General features: G+C 32.0%; 1 protein-coding gene across 2 annotated transcripts; it reads right to left on the bottom strand.

The window, feature by feature from the left end:
• Positions 1–4,010: 4,010 nt before the first annotated feature.
• On the bottom strand, positions 4,011–8,925 carry LOC120153904 (S-sulfo-L-cysteine synthase (O-acetyl-L-serine-dependent), chloroplastic-like). Of its 2 annotated transcripts, none has more exons than XM_039165768.1 (10): positions 8,675–8,766; positions 7,948–8,077; positions 7,640–7,697; positions 7,212–7,475; positions 6,966–7,103; positions 6,734–6,785; positions 6,579–6,628; positions 5,673–5,732; positions 5,318–5,398; positions 4,011–4,192 (listed from the first exon to the last, which is right to left on the bottom strand). In XM_039165768.1, exons 2-10 carry the CDS (start codon positions 8,037–8,039, stop codon positions 4,103–4,105), a joined length of 885 nt encoding a protein of 294 aa, XP_039021699.1. In that variant the 5' UTR covers positions 8,040–8,077; positions 8,675–8,766; the 3' UTR covers positions 4,011–4,102. The 2 variants fall into 2 exon arrangements, with proteins under 2 accessions (XP_039021699.1, XP_039021698.1); XM_039165767.1 differs by having other exon boundaries at positions 4,012–4,192; positions 7,948–8,057; positions 8,675–8,925.
• Between the last annotated feature and the right edge of the window lie 5,870 nt (positions 8,926–14,795).

Raw genomic sequence — 14,795 nt, forward strand, 5'->3', positions numbered from 1 at the left:
ATCAAAAAGAAAAAGGGACACCAAGAATCCCTATTCAACACGGGGACTCGACCAGTTTTCTGCACTTTTAGCAGAACTCGAGGAGAAAAGGCAGAAAATCTATTCACAAACGGGATCACAAAGCGTAGTTCGGTTCGTTTACAACAAGTCAAACGATTGTGTCCCGGTTGTGATAAACCTGCAAGACAACAACGAAGAGAAAACCAAGCAAGAAAACACCAAACGAAGGTACGTCTCTGAAGCCATTAATAAGGTTCAAACCCCATCAGAATCCGATAAAAACATCAACTTGAAGTCGAAGAAGACGACGAAGGAGAAGAGGTTTTCATGGAAGATTGTCCAGTCTCAGAATCTGAGAAAGCCGTCTTATTACATCCCAGTAATTATAATCCTGATTTTGTTGTTTTTGATGTTTGTTGGAAGACCAGTTGCAATATTGTGTACTTGTGTCGGATGGTATATAGTTCCTACAATCAACGGGGAAGCATCAAATTTAAAAAACGTCAATGAAAAAGAAAGATTATGTGAGAAGAGAGAGTGGAAATAAATTGGTTAGTGGGAAATTATCTTTCTCCAAAGAGTGATAAATCCGGCCACATAGGAATGGCTAAATCTGTTTTCTTTCTGATGTAATTTTGATTTTGTTTCACTGATGATGTAAATTAATCAGAGTTTGTAGTGTACGGAGTATTGACAGCAGCCTTGTGATTGTATAATTTATAGTGATATGAAGATTCTTGCATGGATATGACTTCTTTGCTAATGATTCTTGCATGGCTAAGCATACGAACATCGAAGAGTTTATTGTTATCGACTTAACTGGAAAAAAAAATCCAACTCAACCTAGCTGTACAAAAAAATCAAGTGGTTTAAGAATTTACTGGTACAAGTTCCTCTAGGAAAATCAAGAAAATAAGAATGACAACGATAACACTTAAGACTTGTAAGAGAGTGTTGAATATAATCTGGAAGCTTCAACTATGCCAGCTCAGCTAGTTAGTTAGTTGGGTCTAATAAACTTGAAGCAGTTACTGCCATCACTGTGTATATAGTCTGTAATGCTAAGTGTAAAAGTGAAGCAATCATAAACAAAGTTCTTCTTTCTATCTTTCTAATATGGTATCAGAGATAATGTCTTTAAGTTTGCTAGAGCCAATGATGTATTTTTTGAGTTTCATGAGACAAGGTGTTTGGTTAGAGATGAGAGCACTGGTGATGTGTTGCTTCGAGGGTAGGAGAGTGGAGGTTTGTCTCAGTTTGCTGCTGATCAAGACGTTGTTGGCTGTGGCAGTAGCGGTGCACGTGTGGAGATAAACTGCATTTTACGTTTTGATGCTTAAAAAAATGAAAGAAAGCAAACGTGAAGCTAGAGAACCAGAACTTTTCTTTTTTATTTCTGTTTTCAGACTTACAAAATGGGGGCCTTTACATTCCGCTTTTGATTGGCTTTTAGAGCCCCCAAATTACAAATGGTAATATTACAAGTTTAGTCTCTGGTTTTGTTCCCTATTTATTTTTAGGACAAAAATAGGGTATTACATCCTCTATTTCTATCTATTGAGAAATGGCTTCTGGATGAGAGTTCTTCAGGTCAAGTTGAAGAGATGAACCAGATGATGGAACATTCCACAATTTTCTAAGTCTTTTAATAATTACCCCTATTTTCCCTTTTTTTTAATCTTCTTATTTCACCTTCTTTTAGGATTTAGTTTAAAACCAACGCATATAATTACGTCCGTAACAAATATTATTACGATAGAATTAATAATACAAAGATTTAAACTTTTTTTATTCTAGTAATTGTATGATAATATTTATTTAAAAATAATTTTTAGCCATTTGATAGTGAATTAAACGCTTATATCTCTAATATTCATGATGTTTAAATTCGAGACTTCAAAAAATAACAATAACACTTTTATAACTGGGATTGTTTGATTTGTACCACAAAAATTTAAAATTAAGTAAAGAACAATTTCCATATTAATACTAAAAACATGTAGGGTTTTTTTTTCTCAAAATAATATATGTTATAGATATTCTCAATCATTTGACAATAAAAGCTCAATCACTCTGTTACAGTCGTTGATGTTCGAATTTATAATATCTAAGAACAACAACGATTAATTAAACCACGAAAATAAATTGATTCGTGCTATAGGTTGAGCATAATAATTTTGAAATAAGTAAATTAGACGGCCATGCGGTGTTCAATAATTGGAAGTAAAACTGAGTTTTAGTGTATATATGGAAGCAGAAATTGAGTTTAGAAACTATTTGATTTTTCATTATCCCCAACATTCAATCTTTTCCTTAAAATTTATTGCGCGAAAATAAACTAAATCTTTTAAAGACGTCTAAACACAGAGACAATGTACTTATTAACAAATTTTATACCTTCTTCGCAATATCTTATATCACTATCAAAAATATTATAAAGAATATAATATTTTAAATTATATATGATTTAAAATAATATAATTTTATTATATTTCGATCGTATTTATTTTTATGTTTTTTAACTTTAAATTATATTATTTTTAGAAAAAAATTTAAAAAAAATCTGTGATTTTTATGGATCTTTCTCGATGTGAGAATCCCGAAAGAGTTTTATTTAAGTTATAATTTTTTTAAAAAATGTTTAATTCAGACAGTGTAAATAATATTATATAAGAAAAATGTCATTTTATATATACATTTCTTAAATTACCTTTAAATATTTTTTAGAGTCCAAACAACATATATTCAAGTAAGATGAAATTGACTCAAACCACCGATTTTCTTAACGTTGAAACTAAAAAATGGATTAAAAAGATTTGAAAGGACAATTTTCACGAAAGACCTCGTTAAAAATTTCCCTTCATAACTGATATTTCGCCAAGGCTCGTATCATTAAATTTTCAATTAAATTCGATTTATTTCAAATTTCAAATAGATTTGAATCATCATATTTGGATCTATCTTATGAATTGTCCATCTAGCTCAATTGGTAGAGCGCAAGGCTCTTAACCTTGTGGTCGTGGGATTGAGTCAACAAAGATCTTTCACAGAAGTTGCTCTCAACCTAGCGTTAAGGTAGCCTATTACCCTATCTCCCCCTTATCCCATTACATATGGGAATAAGATCAGCTAATATTTGGATCTATCTTAAAACTCATATCAAATAAATCAATTCCAATAATCAGATTAAGGTCAGATGTAAAATGGGACTCTTCCATAGGTTTTTAATGTTCATTAATTTGTTAGGTTTGTACATACATACATACATATATATTTGCTTTTATGATCCTTTTAACTTGTTAGGTCTACTCTTTTATGTAACCCTCACATAAATAAACACTATTTTGCATTTCCTCCGTTATGAACTATTGGATCATTTCCTTTACCTGTGCAATATTTAAAGAGCTTTGAGATGTACTTTTAAATTGATGGAAAAATAAATAAAAACCTTTTATTTTTATTTTATTTATCTTGAAATGCCTTTGAGGTTACTTAATCTAAATGCAAAATGAAAGAGCTTATGAACAGATACATGACTTCTCAAGTACATATTTTACCCAAAATATGTGACAAGTTTCAACCAAGAATGGGGATGCAACAATAGACAAAGTGGGAAGAACCATGTTCTCACTTATCCAGCCAATGGGAAGGAAAAGGAAATTCCAGAACAAGGATTACTGAATTCATGATTTTTCAAACATCAATATCAGTCCCACATTCTCTACAGAATTACTAAATCCGGCAACCCGACTACGGTTTTCCCATCTTCAAATTGACTTGTTAACTCCGACATCATCGTACAATGGTATATAATCAACGTGGTACGCACAGCGTATGCCAAAGCATTCTGGTTAGCAGTACCATAACATGACAGAAGGATGACCAGGAAGTTGATTACCGAGAGAGATGATGTATGAACTCCTATGCTTTTAAGAAAATTGCACCTAAAAAACAATGGATAAAATATAAAGCAACAGTAACCGATCTTCGTACACAGATCGAAAAGTTAATGAAGAAAAGATATCTTCCTGACAATTAGTTTTCACAGGAAAGAAGAGAATAAAATCCCAAGGTTGACTGAATCTCCCAGTACCAATATATGCTATCTTGCTTCCATTTGTTGCACCTCTTCATATATAGAACGAAAAAGGACGGTTGGAATATACCTCTCACCAAAGCTCGGAAATATAACCTACATTGTAGCAAACCGTTGAAAGATATCTTAAAAAGGTAGTGTTCCAGTTATTCGTAGTTATCAATGAAACTAATGTTATGCAAGCTGACTGTTCAAGGTTTGAAGGTTTAACTGTATGCCGTCTGCCTCAATGCTAGGGTAAATGGGAAACAAGAGCTAAAGTTGGAAGCATATTTAGATCAGCGACTGGACTCTGCTTGCTTTCTAAGGAGCTTTAACGTGATTCCTATGTTGCTCAAACTCAGGTATAAGTGTCAAATAGAGGAATGTGTAGGACACAAGTATGTTCAATTTTTCTAAGTTTCTCAAAGAGGGTCCTTAGAGGGTCTTGTACCCTCGTCGAAGTATATGTTGGACACGAGTAATTCAAGTAAGTGAAGAGTCTAAGCAGCAACATATAATTATGAGCTTGATCATCACAGTGAAGGTGTGTGAAGAGATCATGGGGAGACTTCGTAAACAAACGAATGGGAAATTTAAGGTTTACGCAAACAATTTATTATCCCCACTTGGACCAAATATATTCTTTATTCATTAATCTACCCACATATGGAGCAGACGAGATCAATATCTTGTTTCTTAATCTTTCCATTCCTTGAACCACAACCAATGGCATACGAGGAATCAAGTATGCACCAGGAACATTTCCTAGTTTTGAAACAATTACCTTGTTCAAAAGTGCGATGCCCTAAAAGTGTAAAAGGTGTTATGTGAGCTTCCCAAACCTTTTACAGGTTCAAAATCATCCAATACTTTTTGAACCAATAAAAACTAATGCCTATGTTACTCAGACGCGAGGGTTAGTTTCTAATAAGCATGGAACATAAGGGTCGGACATGAATACTTACAAGAAAAATGAAGTGACAGAGTAGCATAGACTAATGCAATTATCATTGTCGTCTTTTCTAAAGAGAACACATGTAAAATGGTGAAATGAAGTATACTCGGTGATCTTTCAAATTCAGAATAATCTTTTACCTAGCCTTCAAAGAGAAGTTCTTTTTTCATTCAATCAATTCTTTTAAATATGCAGCAAGATATATACATCAGGCGTAGGGTATTAGGGGATAATATTGGGTTGCTACCTGAATCGCTTAGAAAATGTAAAGAAAATTTTCTCACCACAATAAGCTTTCCCGCATTCTCATGCCTTTTTGCCAAGCTAATTGCAGCAGCAGCCGCAGCTCCAGAGGAAATGCCAACCTAAAGAGACAGAAAATCCCAAACCAATTAGTAAAACTAGCAGGTTCTGAAACATGGTATTTAATGTAAATTATAAGATCACACTGTATTGTTTACTTTCATATTTGACACACATGTGAGAAAAGCTTTTCGGTTGAAACTAAATAAGACCGTCTCTAGTTTGCTAGCGGAAAACTTTAAGCTAAATCACAAATAGACCACGAGATGTGAAGAACAAAAGATTTGAGGAAATACTACTAAAAGGATCTACACTGAAAATATCATTGCATATTACCAGCAGCCCTTCCTCCAGTGCTAATCTCCTTGCCATATCAACAGCTTCATCATTGCTGACCTACATTTTTATGACAACAAAATCAATATCTAAAATTTCATGTAACATATTAGCTAAATTACTTGAGAAAACCACATGCAAGAAACCCATAGGAACCAAATGCAATGGTTAATCCACATTATTACCTTACATGGATATCCAACATCTAGATCATCTCAAAAAGCATATTGCCTTATGCGGGATATGCCAGCAAAAAGTAAGATTATAGCCAAGCCAAAAACATACATTGCCTTACACAGAGAAAGGAAAAGTACAAGCATATAAGATGCAGATGTTTAATATAATATTGGAACAAGGACCACCCCTCTGCTTTTCTGGATAAATTGCTCAAAAGTTATATGTGATGTAATGTCAAGATGCCCAGCATAAACTTGCACCACTTTCAAAAGCTAATGGTATTAATCATCAGTCAAGCTTTCAAGTTGATTGGTTGATATTCCCCACCTCTTATGTGCTTCTCTTTCACTCTCCAGAAATTTCTTGTTTATTTATTTGTGCACTCCTCTAACAACTCGAATATATAGCTATCAAAACTAAAATGTGAAATGACGCCAATTCTGAGTTATAAGCTAACATGTATTTGACATTTCTTGTTCAGAGGTCGGTCAAGTCGTTGGAAGAACGACTAAGAGAGTTGCAGTGAAATGATGAACACCTATATACTTGGAGAGGAAATGTCAAACAACCGACTAGAAAGAACATGGCATAACCATAATAACGTTTGCTATATAACTAGTTTTGTATGGAACTGAAAGTTTGAACTGCAGAAAAACTAACAAATCCTGGTAATATTCCTCTACATCCAGAAATAAGAAGTGTGAAAATAGAGGGAAAGATGATCTTCACCTTGATAACTTCATCAAGTAAGTTAACATCTAGGATGCTTGGCACATAACCTGCAGCAAAATCTTTTATAATATTAGCAGCAAAGCCAAAAAAAAATCCATCGAGTGGAAACAGGAAAGAATATTTTTATTTTGTGAAAATAAAAAGATTCTGACCTGGGTTTTCTCCAGAAATTATACTCCTCTCAGCAGGTTCCACACCAACCACCTGAGTAAACACTAATATTACATAAGAAAGAATTGCACTAATTTAATGTTCGGGAAATTTTTCGATACGAACGAGAACATTCCTAACAACTAATAACAGTTACAAGCTTGAGAATTCCAGTGAGCACTAAAGCAGTTAAACTGAAATGAACTTCATGACAAGCTTCAATATCAAAGAGACCTTAATTTCTTTGTTCATTATTTTCAAGTAACGTCCAGTGCCCGTGACAGTGCCACCAGTTCCAATTCCAGCAACAAATATGTCGACATTACCCAAAGTATCCTCCCATATTTCTGGTCCTGTAGTTTCAAAATGAATCTGCACTTCATGCAAGAGTATCTTCATATAACCATCTCAAAATAATATATCAGGAATATTAACACACTTCCATTTACGCATTTAGGTGAAATGTGAAAACAACATTACCTTTGTATTAGCCACGTTATCAAACTGTTGAAGCATGAAAGCATTTGGAGTGTTGAGAGCAATTTCTTCAGCTTTATCAACAGCCCCTTGTAAGCCTTTTTCAGGGTCTGTCAGAACAATCTCTGCTCCAAACGCACGTAAAAGGATTCTCCTTTCAAGGTTTATAGAAGCAGGCATAGTTACTATAAGCTTGTAACCCTTAGTTGCTGCAACAAAGGCTATTCCGAGTCCTGTATTTCCACTTGTCGGTTCCACTAATATGGTCTGCAGTGGATATAGCCCACAAAGAGTGTATATGCGATCATAAGAAAAGGAAAGGTATTTTCTACTATGTAAACATGTCTAACTCTGAGCCCAAGAATTTTCAAAAATCAGATGCATATTTGCTGAGGACTTTTTTCATTAGAAATAAAGAGAACAAGGCTAACCTTCCCAGGAGATATTGCTCCACTATCTTCAGCCTCAGATACCATACTAAGGCCAATCCTAAAATGTCAACAGTTGGAAGAAAAAAACCGTCATTTTTAACATATTTTCAATAGACCTACATGAAAACCAGCCAAGAACTTGCATAATATAGCACATATTTAAGTCATCTGCAGCTTCTGAGAGACTCCGGTTCTATTGTTGACTTGAAGCACGATCAAACAAATGATTCATGTCCCAATAAAAAAGATTACGTACAAGGTTCCATATGGGGAGTAACTACAGACTTCAAAATAGAAAGAATACGTACCTGTCTTTTACACTACGACAAGGTTCCATGGATTCAAGTTTTGCAGCAACGTTTGCGACGCAACCTTTTATTACCTTGTTGAGATATATCATCGGAGTACTCCCGATCAACTATATCAATTTTGTCACAACTGCTCAAAATCAGTAAAAGTTTGAAATATAAGCAAAGCATTATCAAAGCAGACAAACTAAGGCAGGCATACTAACTACTACGTAATACCAACATGATAAGACATTATTTATCCTAAAGCCTAAGGATAATGTTTTGAAACTAGAGAATTATAAACAATAAATTATGTAGAAGTAATGTAAAAGTAATTATGTAGATGAATAAACAATCTCTTAAGTAAATTATGTAGAAGATAATTGAAGATTTTAGAGAAGTATATTGTCTGCATCAAAGCTTCACCCCCCCCCCCCCACTTTCTCAACAACCAAAAGAAATGTTATCATAGTATAAAAGTAATCCACTCTTAAACAACACCAAACATTAATATAAATGCAATACACTCTTAAACAAAGATGATCTGATTCTGAATCTACACCAAGCACTTCTCTGAGTTCTCTGTTCTCCCATTTTAAGGAAAATAAAAATAAAACCATTAAAAATCTTAGCCTTACACCCCCCAACACACAAAAAATATGGTGAGAAAATGAAGTTTAAACATAAAAAAATACAAATACTTTTCATGGAATTGATGGGGGAAATGGAGTAAAGAGACTAGAACCTGGGTTACATCCTCAGCAATGTTAACAGCTTCAAATTCCTCTTCTAGTTCTTTATCTACTTCTTCTTTAACTACTAAAGTAGAAGCTCTTCTTGTTGCAGCAAAGGAGGCGTTTTTTACATTCCGCTTGGGTTTATCGTGCAATGAAAAGTTAAAAGAAGCTTTGAAGGGTGGAAAACTGTGGCGTTTAGGTAGAGAAAGAAAGGGTTTTGAAGGAGGAAGATGAAGCGGTGAAGATAGCGCCATTCTTGCTGAGGTTTTCCCGAGGTTTAAAGATGGCTTCTTTGGTTTTTATAGACCCATCCTTATCTTCGCTCTTCGGTAAATTGGGCTTAAGACCCTTAGCCCACAAATTTTCTAACTTTATATTTTTATTTTAAATCTGGATATTAAACCCGTAAGATCACCATAATATTTGTAGTAGTTATTCTGCCACACTTCCTTGTCCATAAAAAGAAGTATTGAAGCTTCTTGCTCTTCTTACTATCAAGTTCCAGTTACCTTAAAAGGAGTATTTTTACACGCCTCAAGCAGATCCAGTTACCTTCCATCTCCCATATTTCATACCTTTTTCCTATCCTCTTGAGCAGGCAAGATTTTAAATTAGGAGACGAACTTGAATTTATAAAATTTTGAAAACATATTTTCAATCGAAAATATATAGAAAAAATCTAAAATATATAATAATTTTAAATTTTTAAGGAGCGAAAAATTCCATCACTGCTCATGAATCAACTTTCTTTTTCTTTTTATTATAAAAACTAAAACAAAAACCATCGCTAAACTCAACAATGATAAAGAAGACAAGCGAAAGGAAGAAGTTTTCATTTTAAGGTACTTTAGAATGAGAATTAGATTAGATTATTATAGAAGTAACATCGACTACAAATAACAAAAGATTCAGAAAATTAAGATAAATGATTATTTTATTTTACTAAAATAGTTTGAAATTAAAAAAACTTAATTATCTCCTACTTATTCATATAAATTATTTATTTTTCTAAGAAAAAACACCCTAATTATTCAACAAAAAGTCTATAAAAATGATTTGGCGACATATCACATACACTAGAATTTTATCAATTTATATTATACCTAGTAATGGACTCATAAATATTTTTTTAGTGTGGGAACATATATGTTAATAACACAATTTTTGAATAGGGTTAACAAGAGCCGTTTTACTCGTCAAAAATAAAATAATCCTCTTCAAATAAATAATTAAGTAGTATAGTAAAGAGGGTCGATCCACGGGAAAATTGAAATTCTTGATGCAAATGTAGGATTATTTCAGTCTATGAGGCTATAACAAAAGTAAAATAAAAAAGGGTAGGCGAGATCGAGATGAAATAAATAAAAACAAGACAAAGGCAAAGTAAATAAAATTAAGGAGAAACAGTAAATCAGAAAAATATGAAAATAAAGTTGAAAAATAACAATGAGAAAAAATCGCCTCGAGCTAGTTTTGTTTCAATTCCATAAATCATTGAAATGGATTTTTGCTTAGGGATTCATGTCAATTACAATTTACAAGGCTCAACCCATTTTAGCTTGTCATTATCTCATGTAACTGATCTTCTTAAGTATATCATCAAAAGATGACTCTTGAGTTGATTAACCATAGTTATTGTAGTTAAAACAATAAGATTAAAAACTGGAAAGTTCCAACTCGGATTGTGTTGTCTTATCGAGAATCGAATCCGATCTCGTTTTCCCTTAACGGACAACCACTAAGTGTGTTCACAAGAAGTCAAATTGTCACATGTCGATCCTTCCTCCAACTATATATTTAAACAACGTCCATACCAATGAGTTTCTTTTAATTTGAAAGTGTCTAAAATTTGTAAGTAAGGCCGATTGCCAAACAAATAAACCAAAAAAACGAGAATGTATCCCAAAGGGAATTAAGTATTGTTCAACTCTCACGCATGAAATTGATTCATTACTAGCTCTCGGCCAAAAGAAAATTAGCTAAACATGATAAAATTGATCATACTTAGCATATTTTTGACAAAAACAATTGAAAGGCGTAAAGTAAAAAAGAAAACAAAAATGAAAGAGAAAGATAAACTTCTATTAAAACAAAGTAACAAAGCAAAACTAAAGATAAAAACTAAGATGTCTAAGCCTTACCCAAGAAAGGGTATTTATCAATGTTTTTAAAATCGGACCGGACATTGAATCACTGAAGGTACTAATTCACTGGTTCATTGATTCAATCGGGTTCAACCACGGTTAAACCGAATTTTATATAAAATGATATTTTTTTAATTTTACATAATATTCAAAGCAATATTAATATATATGTAGCACTTTTTTTAAGTTTACAATATTAAAAGGTATAAAATATCATAAGTCATAACATATATAAATTAAAAACCATAAAATCAAGTGAAACAAAATGATTTAAACAACTACAACATAATATTTAAGGTAAAACATATTAAATAATAAATATAATTATATAATTATAATAAAATAAATAAAATTAGGGCTTAAAAATCATAACAAATGATGTCATTTGGTTTGATTTTTTAAAAAAAAATAATAACACATGGCTAAGAAACATAGAAGAGCATCCCAAAAGTTTAAAGAGTAAAAATATGAGAACAAAACAATCCTACATGGCTAAGAAACATAGAAGAACATCTCAACTTACTTCTATAAATAATAGAGGTAATTTGACATTCAAAATCATGGAGCCTTTTGGTGAGCACAGAGCAAACTATTCTTTCGCTTCAATTGAGCTCAAATTTTAGGCTTCAATCGAACTTCTAAATTTTTTTGAGTTTGAGCCTTTTCGAGTTCAAGTTTTAATATTATATTTCGAGTTCGAGTTGAACTTTATAATTTTTAGCTCGTGAGATTTTGAGTCGAGTTGAGCTTACTTTTAAAGTTTTTGAGTTTGAGTCAAGCTCAGCAATACTCGAATTTGACTTGGCTCGTTGAACAAACGACGTCGTTTAGTTTAATTTTTTTTAAAAGAAAAAAGTGAACCGACGGTTCAAACTGGTTTTGCCGATTTTCAGCCGGTTCACCCCGGTTTTACCGGTTTTTAGCCGTTTCTACCGATTTTCAGTCGGTTTATTACCATACCGATTTTGTGAAGTAACCGGACCGGACATGCCACCGGTTCACGGTTCAACCGGTTGAACCGACTGGTCCGGTCCGATTTTGACAACCATGGTATTTATAGTTTTCTAAATTCAAAAAAATAATAAGAAAATAAAATGAAGATAATCCAAAATAATTCAAATGTTGTTTAAATTCAAACTGGATCTTCGAGAAATTGTCACGTCAGACCCGCGTTGTGCCCAGTGTCGTGTTCATATCTCCAGTCGCGACTAGAAAATAAAAAAAAAATTGAAAAATTTGTCATTTTACTGTCAATTCCAGTAAACAAGTCACTGCACAAAAAAGTAAACGAAATACATTCAAATCAGTAGTGAAAAATTCATAAGGCAAGAGAATTAGCAAACAAAAGGTGTCAAATTTCAAACACTCATAAAGGTTGAACACAAATTAAATTTTAAGGTAAACACTATTAATAAAATAGATAATTGATCAAATAAAATTTGAATTTCATAATAAACACGTGAATACAGTCGGACAGATACATATCCACCACTAACTATACCGACTATTATACACTCAATACTATACAATGAATTATAAATAAGATTATCGTGGTTTCTTCAAGTATATAAAATTTGTTCTTTCTAAGATATTATCTTTCTTAGGTGAATTTAAGATATGATTTAATTGTACTTAATGAGATACATATCTATATAATGTATAAGTAATAATTGATTCTAGTAGTTCTGTCAAATAAAATATCTTAATCAACTAACAATGGTTGGTTCAAGTGATAAGCATTATGATAAAGCAATGTTTTGAGTTCGAGTCTTTGTGTATGCAGAAAATTCCTATTGAGAGATTCAACGGGTCAGTCCGGATTAATTAAGATGAAACCTTAGAATGATGAGGGCAACCAAAAAAAATCTTAATCAACGAAATATGTCTTTATAAACGAGTTTTTTCTTATGATCCTTCTCTGCTTAAATATGTTGATCCACCATGTTGAATAAGATACAAACATATTTAAAATATAATCGTAAATATAATTTATTATTTTACTTTTTAAATTTCGTTTATTGGCTATTGTTATTGAGATTTGGGCAATGAAAACGACATCTTTTTTCTTCCTCTTTTTTTTCTCACTTTTCCTTTCTATTTCGATCTTTTCTTTGCATCACACAAATCTTTTCCTTATTTTTATAGTTTCTTTATATGAATGTCACCTTTCAAATATTTATCTTTTAAAATAACATATTTTTTAATTATTTAAAAAATATTATTCAAATTTATCAAATATTTCATTTCGTACGTGTTTCTAGAAAATATTTTTAATAAAAACACGTTTTTCTTACTAAATAATCTCATGTTGTTTGAATGGTTAAGATTTTTGTCGTTTAATTTTTTAGATTTTTTAAACCCTATTATAAATATTTTTTATTTTCTTAAAAACAATTAATTAAAAATGTAAAATACTACTATTCTTAATATAAAGGGTAAATTACACCGTTCCTCACTAAATTATACTCTCCCTCCTATTTTTCTCACCAAACTTTCAATTTTTATATTTTGCTCACTGAACTTTACAAATTAAATCATTTTGCTCACTCCCATGTTATCTCCCTAACATTTTGATGATGTGTTGTTTTTTTAAAATTTTTAATATAAAATAATTGAAAAAATAACAAAAAACCATAAGGTGGTCGAATGCCACCGTCGACCGTCGTAGATGGTGGTCGTTCGGTCCCAAATTTCATGATTTGCTTGTCTTGACATCGTGATTTTGAATTCGACCTCCATTTTATCAGAACTTGCTTTAAAGTTCACAAATTTGAGATTGAAAATGAGGGAGCCGAAATGTTTCAGCCGAGGTTCACGGGTTTTGGGACATTTTTGGGTGAAACAACCACTAGATTCAGACTTTGGGGTCGAGATGAATCGACCCATGAAATTTGGGATCAAACGACCACCCTCAATGACGGTGGACGGTGCTCGGAATAAAAAATTGTGTGGTGGTCAGTAGAGAGAAAATGAAGAAAAGGGAAAAAGGGTAAATTACACAATTCCTCACAGAACTTTACACTCTCTCCCCCTATTTTACTCACCAAACTTTCAATATAGGATTTGACGACGTCGTTTTGGTGTATATTTGAGTTTTTCAAAATGACATCATTTTGATGATTATGCCATGTCATAACACCGTTAAATAGTAAACGATAGAGTGAGCAAAATGATTCAATATGTAAAGTTCAGTGAGTAAAATAAATAAATTGAAAGTTGGATGAGAAAAATAAGAGAGAGAGTATAGTTAAGTGAGGAACGGTGTAATTTAACATAATATAAAATATAAAGTATATGGGAGCCTTAAAGGATCATTGATTTTCAACGGTCAAAAGGATTTAACAAAGAAGAGTATAATTAACAATAATTGTTAATTATTTTATTTGTTCAGCTAATTAAGGGAACAGTTCCTTAGTAAAGTATAAACAAAAATAATTAATTACTATTTTAATCCCAAAAGTATATCGCGGAACACCATTCAAGCACTTGAGTTCATCGCTTTCTTCATGTGCATGCAAATCTACCATCTCCTAATTAACCACTAACAAAAAGAAATAAAAGGACCTTTTCTTCATTCCTTTAGTGTGTGTTTGGTTCAAAGATTGTGGGATTCTCACATTCTCATGTTTGGTTGGCCGGAAATCTCATTCCTGATAATATTTTATTACCAATAGTAGATTTTTTTGGGGTATATTATCGGGAATGTCATTACCTCCATTCCCTTAGGTATTGTAACATTACCAGCATTTTGGACTAAAATGTCCTTAAATTTTTATTTTTTTAAAAAATATCTTTCTTCTGTCATTGAATAATAAAAATTCTACGAATGTTAAATTACAAATTTATCCTTAAATTATTTTAGATTTACAAAAAAAAGTTTATAATTAAAATTTTATATGAAGTTCAGGGGTTAAAAAAAATTTACCCTTTCATTAAACCTTTTTTATATTTTTAATTTTGTAAAAAAAATTATATAAATATTATG

This window comes from Hibiscus syriacus, unplaced genomic scaffold (assembly GCF_006381635.1).
Source record: "Hibiscus syriacus cultivar Baekdansim isolate YM2019G1 unplaced genomic scaffold, ASM638163v2 tig00111105_pilon, whole genome shotgun sequence".
NCBI lineage: Eukaryota > Viridiplantae > Streptophyta > Magnoliopsida > Malvales > Malvaceae > Hibiscus > Hibiscus syriacus.

Bases quoted from the DNA above. Each gene is read 5' to 3' on its own strand.
- LOC120153904 (XM_039165767.1), bottom strand. From the start codon at position 8,920: ATGGCGCTATCTTCACCGCTTCATCTTCCTCCTTCAAAACCCTTTCTT. The intron at 6,786-6,965 runs GTCTCTTTGATA...GTGTTTACTCAG, and splicing joins TAATGAACAAAGAAATTAAG to GTGGTTGGTGTGGAACCTGC. The intron at 5,399-5,672 runs GTAATATGCAAT...CTGTCTCTTTAG, and splicing joins CACTGGAGGAAGGGCTGCTG to GTTGGCATTTCCTCTGGAGC.